Raw genomic sequence first — 8,303 nt, 5'->3', positions numbered from 1 at the left:
TTAGTTTTCCACCGCCTTCGGCTTATTAAATGTGCAAGGTTGTGCGCATCTAAACGCTTTGTCGCCGAATCTGTTGTGATAATAGCAGTACTCGGCGTTACCTTCGCGGTCTTGACGGTGATGTGAACATTCGCGGTTGTCTGCTCGTTCTCGGCCGCTGGAATGTCCTCGCGATTTACTGCGTCGCCTATATTTATCTCTTACGGAGAGTTTCTTGACTTGTTTCCTCAGTTCCGCAATCTCCTGCAGGATCTGGTTGTCTGCGTCTGTCTGTTTTTCGGTGATAGTCTGGATTGCTGTCGCTGCTGGTCTGGCCATTTCTACCACCTTATCTGCCTGGGCCGCTAGCTTTGCTAAATCTTGAACTTCGCTAATTGCCAGGATGGTACGCACACTTTCTGGGAGTTGTTCCATAAATATAGATTTTAGAATTTCATCCGTTACCTGATTTGCTGCCAAATTCCGTAGACGTTGTAGGAAGATGGAGGGTTTCTCGTCTCCTAGTTCATGTGAGCCTAAAAGTCTTCTGATCTTCGTTGCACTTGTCTCTCCCAGAATCGAGCATATGCGATCTTTCAAGGTTTGATATTTGTCTTGCTCAGGTGGGTTAGTTATCAAATCCGCCACGAAGGGAAGAACGGGTTGATCAGCATTGAGTACTATGTAGCGAAATTTTGATTCGTCACTTGTTATTCGGTGTATTGCAAAAGCTGCTTCGGCTTGTGCGAACCATAATGCCGGATTGTCTTTCCAAAATGGTGGTAAGCGCACTGCCTGGACTGCGTCGATGTTTGCGCTTTTTGATCCCTCTCCGTCGTTATTCATAGCTTTCGGATAAGGGTTGTCGAATGGTTTTTCCTCGACGGACGTCGTGTGCTCGATGTTGTTTCCTTTGACTAGTCTTGTTGGCGAATGTTCAATCGGCATACCTCTTGCCTAAATATCGCCACGTGTTTTCGTTCGCCACGTGGTGCGAGGAGGGAAAAAAAATATATCTCACGTCGGTGGTTACCACTATAGGGAGTCAGGTTATTAAAGACCTCCTATTAACTGTCGTTCGATGCCGGGTGGATTGATACATTCAGTTTGTCTTTATAAAAATATATTTTACAACAAAGGAATTTACAACTATGGTTTCAGTCTTTGGTAACTTGCGTCCGCTTCGGACGACGAGACACACTAGAGTGAGTGCCTCTATGTCTTTGATGAATCGGGGCGAGGTATGTGATGGCGCTAGTGCGTTCGTAAACCCATTCATCTGTATTTTGTCCAGATGGAGGGACGCCACAATACGCGCGTATCGTAATATGCTCCATGGGACCCCACCCTAAGTCGAATGTAAGGAAAGAGTAACAGAAGTGTAGAAGAAGCTTCTAGGAGGCGTAAATTGAAACAACGAAACGTAAACGAAGTGTTAACGCTTCATTTACGTTTCGTTGTTTCAATTTACGCCTCCTAGAAGCTTCGTTTACACTTCTGTTACTCTTTCCTTACATTCGACTTACGCTCCGATATTTATTTTCGCCAGGGTCATTCATGTTTGTCGGAGAGTTCGATAACGTTTCGTTTACGTTCCTTAAGGAGTTTGATGACGCTCCGTTTACATTTGAAGGATATTTCGTTCACGCTTGTCGGAGAGTTTGATGACGCTTCGTTAACGCTTTTCTAACACTTAATAGCCGCTTTCTTTACGTTCCAATGTTTCAATTTACGCTTTTTAATAGCTTCGTTTACGCTTCCGTCACTTTTCCGTTACATTAGATTTACTCTCCAATTCATGCTTTGTTAACGCTCGGTTTACATTTTATTTTCGCCAGGGGAGTGTTTTTACTCAAGTAAAACAGATACGCTATATGCTATATGAAACTTATACAAAACGCAGCTTATAAATATGTATATATATATTTATATCTATATACACAGACTAACTTAATTACACATTTACACACACACACACACATATATATATATATATATATATATATATATATATGCACTAATCTACATAAATAAACATACACACCCACAGACGTGCATATCTATCTAGAAATCTTGCATCATATCACTGTATTGAGTAGTGGAAATTGGAGCAAAGGTCCGAAAAATGATCAGGAATATATAATAGACACAGTTAGACATATCTAAAAAATACGGATAAAAGGGGCAGAACAGAATTTATCATATACGAAACGGAATAGAGCAGATAAATTTTTCTAGAGCTGATAAAAATTGACTATTGTCGGCTTGTAGTAAGAGTGTTAAATTAAATACATTCATGGAATTTAAAATAATAGTGTTTTGGGAAAGTATTTCTCTTTCCCTAATGATCATTGGACATTCTACAAATACATGTTCAGTGGATTGTTCAGCAGTTCCGCAAGGACAGCTGGGCGAGTCAATTATGTTGTGGCGCCATAGGCTCTTCGCTAAGGATGTATGTCTAGATCTCATTCTATTAATGGAGACAGTAGCTTTCCGGTTTAGTTTTAGACCGTTAAACCATTGCTTTCTTTTTGGTTTAAAAAAGTTTTGGAAATAATAAATTCCTTTATGAGCGCCTTCCAGTTGGGCCCATGTCCATAATTTGTTATATTGATCTTTTTTCCATAAAGTTTTTGCGTCACTAATAGGTAGGGGTAGCTGTACGTCAACACCAGAGATAGCCGCTTCCTTCGCCAACTTATCAACTAATTCGTTACACTCAATCCCCACGTGTGCAGATATCCAGAAAAGCTTAATTTCCTTGTTAATAGAATAAAGTTTATAAATAGATTGAATAATTTCCCAAATTAAATGGTTTCTTTTTTTAAAATTCTTGTTAGAAGAAATAGCTTCTAACACACTTTTTGAATCGGAGAAAATGAAAATCAGGTTAACTATGTCAGACTCACATCTTCGAAGGGCAGTGAGAATGGCCATGGCCTCACAAGTGAATATAGACGCTCTGTCCGAAGTTCTTTTTTTGAGGCTCAGGTTGTTATTTCTGTCATAAACAGCAAATCCCGAAAACGGTAAATTTTCAATTTTAAATCCGTCCATAAAATAATGGTTTTGATTTGAGAGCAATGGGAATAATGAGTTAAATAAACGAGATGGCTGAGAATCTTCATTAAGAAGTATTCCTTCTTCAAAGGAACCTGTGGGCAGAAAAATTTGAGAGAATAATCATATAGACAAAAAGTAGGAACATTACTTTGATGAAAAAGGTGCGCAACCTGAGAAAAGGAAGAGTGACATTCGTACAATAGAGGTGCAGATATTCTTTTTATCAGAGTAGGATTGTTCAGATGGTCGTCCATTTTGTTAAAAATAGTGTTTAATGGATGGTTAGGCTGGGAAAAAGTTCTCGCTACATAATTGTGAGCACAATATATTTGGCAGACAATTGTTTTTTTTCTTTTCATAAGTATTTCTAATCGTTTGGAAATCATTTGGAGAAATTCAGAAAATCATTTTTATAATTTGGAAAAGAGTACATAATTAATAATTAATAAAAATTATTTAAGCATATAGTTGGCAGACATTAACTGATTTTTTTTTTTTTTTAGATTCAAAATGATTTGGAAAATCAGTTCCAAGATATTTAATTATTTGGAAAACAATTTTTATTGATTTATTAATAATTATTAGTACAGGGCCTAGAAGCGGAAGGAGACGTCCCTGACCTACATCATGTACATGCTAAGGCCCTACGCACAATAGGAAAAATATTAAATATTAAATATTAAATTTATAGAACGAGAGAAAGAGAAAAGAACTCTTCTCTTCTCTTTTTCTTTTTCTATAAATTTAATATTTAATATTTAATATTTTTCCTATTGTGCGCAGAGCCTCTTCCTTTTATCTCTAAAATTAAATGGTGTTCTAATTACAGCTATCTCAGAATCCGACGAAGAAAGAGACTGATACAAATGTGAACGATGATTATACTCCCAAAAGTCAACACAATGAAGAAAAACTAGAAACATTTGATTTGTTATTTTCAAGTGCAGAATGGACACTAATTAAACCAGATAATTTCACAGATAATCTTAAAAGGAGATTGAGGAAGAGAACATAGGCAGCAATTGTAACAAGAGCGTTTTGGAATAGATATAATTTTATTAAGCACAAATGGAATGACTTAATAATCCAAAAACTGTTTCATATATATAAATTAAAATTTCATGTATTTATTAACATCAAAAAATAAAGAATTCTAATGGAAACGAAATTAAAAGAACAAAAAACATTTTGCAATTAGAAAAGGAAATGATATCTCTGTAGTATATATGCTCTGTGTCTAGACTGGAGGATGATTTTACTTGTGGCTTATCCGACTTATATTTTCGTCTGTTTACACTGCACAATTTTTGTGTTATGTTATATTAGTATCATTGACCTTAAATAAAACCGATAATAATTTTAGTATCTAGCCTATAAAACAAACAGTTTTTAAAAGCTAACTATTTTTACTCGTTTACATTACTCACTAGAATGAGCTACAAGTAAGATCACCCTTCAGTCTAGACAGGGCTATAAATTAGAATTATTTTTAATAAGTATTGCACCTCGCAGAGTAGTAAAGACAATTATAGCCATTTGCTTGAAAGCTGACTAGAAATATTTAAATGGCCAAACTAAAGACGGAAATAATGTAATACATTGTTTTATTTTTCCAACGAACTGTGCAACAGCTATCAGTTGCATTGTCCAAGAAACAAGAGCTTGCTACATGTAAAACCTGTTCCATTTCTTGCGTAATGATGCACGTCACTGAAAAATAGTTATTAAAGTATTAATAATGATAATGTCTCAATGTAAAGTTTAAAAAATTTTTCCAATATATTTAGGTTTTTGTAATTTGGTCAAGTTTGCTAGAAATCCTTCCACGACGTTTAACATCCGCTAACCCAGTGAGAAATGTTGGTCGAATCTACATCGATTCGACATCGATTCGACAACATTTCTCACTGGGAACTGACTTTGTGTGTTAATATATGTATATCTCCACCACTACATTGACTGTATTAAAACTTCAATTGCTTTCTTTATGATCTTACTAACGTCATCAATAACAAATTACATTTTTAAAAAATGATTATTAACAAACAGAACATTTTATAAGCATAATTACCGCTTCTTGAGTATCCTGAATATATATAGTTATTACTTAGTTATTTAATTATATTCACTTTATCAAATTATAAATAAAACAGATTTTATCGATTGCTTTACTACAAATTATCAACAAATTTTATCGATTGCTTAACTACAAAAAATTTAAAAAATCTCAATAATGAAAAGAATGGTTGATTCGAAATATTTAATAATTGATATATATAGAAAATTGTAATGTTTTCTAAAATCTTTTAAACTAAAAATTGAAAAAAAGAAAAAATATTACAGATTTATATAGAGAAAGTTTATATAGAAATCGTGAAAATAAAAATTGATATAAGTCCTAATTAAATTCAATGAAAAAATATATCAAATGTAAATCAATTTAATATTTCTTTTTTTAATGTCTTGTTCTGTTTTCCATTTAAATTTATTAAATGATTGAAAACATTTCTTTAAATAACGTTTTTAGAAGTCTGTAATGTTCTATATTTATTCATACCTTTGGAAAGTAATTTGTTAATTCAAGAACATAAAGTGCAGCATTTGGTTTTACAAGCGTAGTTCCTTTAACGCTATTAATCTTGTCCTTCAAATCATCACAGCATAACCATAATCCTGAGGTTCGCAAACAGTAGGCAGTAAAATGTCTAGAGTAATAATGAATGATACCGGCAAGTCTGAAATTCGAAGTTTAATAACTATTCAAACATTTTCAGATATTAATTATAAAAATTTATAAAAGTCGCAGATAAACTCGATTTACCGATATTTTTTGCCCAACTCTAGAGAAGTAGGGAAATCATTTAAACGATATTCCATTGTGTTTGCCATGTTAGAAGAGTCTCTCACATCTAATTCTATTAATACGTGAATGTTCAAGTTGTTTTCTTCTGTAATAAGCCCCACACATCCAGGCTGTGTACATTCTATATTAAAAATCTGAGGATGATAAAGAACCGCTTTTTGTAAGTCTTGATACCCATTTTTTTATGATTTTATCATTTACAGATAAAAATGATATTTTCTCGTTAGCTTTTCCAATGCAGTTTACATTGCTACAGTGATAAATTTTGAATCCACTTGGCTCATTTCTGAACAAATTATTCCACGCACTTATAATAAAATCCTCTGCGTCTATTTCATAGGGTGACAGAGATGTCCAGGCACTACTTTTCTTGATTGGATAGAATTCATTAAGAATCTTCAAATGTTCAAAAAAAATTTGTGTGGTAAGTCCTTTTTTCATCACTTTGGTAATAAATTGTAGAGTACTGTTCTTTGAATTTTGAATAAACGAATAATAGAGGGGATTGTCTAGTGCACTGAATTGTATGATATGAAAGAAGGCATCAAAGACACAAGTATTTTTCACAAAAACTTTAATTTCATTATACTGTTGTGGATGTCTTTCAGGTTCGTCCAAATTGAAATTCCATGAGAATTGAGAACATTTGATTTTTATTACATTGCTGATTAATCCATTGATTAATATAAATCCCTTCTTTCGCGATGATTTTCTCTCATTTAATAATTTAATTTCAGGAAATGGTTGAAAGTAAAATCCTTTTGATTTAATAATTTTCTGAGCTTTTACCTTATATTCTTCTCTTCTTTTTATTGGTCTGTCTTGCTTTTTGAGAATTTCTTGTTTGTATTCATCACTTGTTAGATATGCAGGAGAATGTATGTCATCATTATCATGTTTTTGATTATCGGGTTCTTCTTCCTTTCTCTCTTCAACGATCTCAGCAGTAGTTTTTATTTGATTATTTTCTAATGCTTTCTCCTCATCAGTTGATATCAAAATAGTAGCATACGTGTGGTCAGTCAGTGGTGTACTTGTGTACCCTAAATGTCTGCAAAATGTAGTATACGATTGTGATTTAGTTTTTGATGTTTCTAAATTTAATTTTTTATATTTTTCTAAATCACTAATAGAAATATCAAAAGGATTTTCTTCACAATTGGTTACTTTATCTTCGATTACTTTCCGGTTTATTTACAGTTCCATTCACTATTAAATTGAAATTATCATCAACGAAATTATTTGTCTGTGCTTCATAATCAAGAATTTGAGAAAGAAGACTTGAAGTATTATGAATTCTCTTTCCATCTGTATGATCTTTAACAGTTTCTCTCTCTTCTTGCTGAGGAGGTGAAAAAGGTTTCTGTGCTTCATAATCAGGAAGTTCAGAAGGAAGACTTGAAGTATTATAAATTCTCTTTCCATCTGTATGATCTTTAACAGTTTCTCTCTCTTCTTGCTGAGGAGGTGAAAAAGGTTTCTGTGCTTCATAATCAGGAAGTTCAGAAGGAAGACTTGAAGTATTATAAATTCTCTTTCCATCTGTATGATCTTTAACAGTTTCTTCTTGCTGAGGAGGTGAAAAAGGTTTCTGAGCTTCATAATCAGGAAGTTCAGAAGGAAGACTTGAAATGTCATGAATTGGAGCTTGTTCCGTTGTTACTTTGAAATTATGCACCACTGCAGGTTCCTCATCAGAATTCTCATTATTTACAATAAAAATTTGTTCATTTTTAAGTCCTTTCCATTTTTCATATGCTAGTACGTCCGAATCATCTGTCACATGAGCTTTTTTTTGTGAAAGTTTTGAGTTATTTGTCTCATCTGTTGTATTATTTTCAAGAATTTCTTTTTGCTGAGGTAGAGGTGAAAACTGTTTCTGTTGATGATTAAAATGTTTTAATTTTGCAGCGAGTAGATTACTACCATTTTTTAAACTGTCCAGATGTTCAATTATAAATCGAGGTGCTGAGCATGGTAAATTTGTAAATTCAAAAATTCTTCTTCGCATGTGTGCAAAATAGCCCTCTTGATAGGCAGTTGAAGCATGATTTTTGTTACCAGGAATCGCTGCAGCGGTCCATAATGGGAATTCCTTTGCGATTCGCTCTAATTCTTTGATATAATCTGGTAAATAAAAAGCATTTACTAATACCTCTGATCCTTTGAAAGTAAAAGTTTTTGCTAATGTTATTAATTTTTTAATCCATTGATGTGTCAGTGTTCCACTTTCACCTTCTTCAAAGGATGGAATTGTATCTCCTTTTATTTCCTGGTAACATGTCATTGAAGCTTCAAGATCATCGATATTTATTTTTCGAACGCTGATAAACTGCTCCAGTTCCTTTCGAGCATCTAAAACTGTTATTTGAATACTAGATGTTGAAATCTCAGT

The 8,303-nt window shown here is 33.5% G+C and overlaps 1 protein-coding gene and 1 long non-coding RNA gene across 2 annotated transcripts; both read right to left on the bottom strand.

Moving 5' to 3' along the window:
* On the bottom strand, positions 1–927 carry LOC145966457 (uncharacterized). The gene has a single exon (XM_083090513.1). The coding sequence runs from the start codon at positions 925–927 to the stop codon at positions 1–3; it is 927 nt and encodes a 308-aa protein (XP_082946639.1).
* A 513-nt stretch (positions 928–1,440) lies between these two features.
* LOC145966907 (uncharacterized) lies at positions 1,441–3,415 on the bottom strand. Its single transcript, XR_014437229.1, has 3 exons — positions 3,216–3,415; positions 2,892–3,137; positions 1,441–2,742 (listed from the first exon to the last, which is right to left on the bottom strand). It is a non-coding gene; the product is annotated as an uncharacterized LOC145966907 (long non-coding RNA).
* Positions 3,416–8,303: the final 4,888 nt, after the last annotated feature.

This window comes from Camponotus vicinus, unplaced genomic scaffold, assembly GCF_025532165.1.
Source record: "Camponotus vicinus isolate PSW18456_S1 unplaced genomic scaffold, iyCamVici1.0 SCAF_2, whole genome shotgun sequence".
NCBI lineage: Eukaryota > Metazoa > Arthropoda > Insecta > Hymenoptera > Formicidae > Camponotus > Camponotus vicinus.
This window is presented reverse-complemented; position numbering and strand designations above follow the sequence as displayed.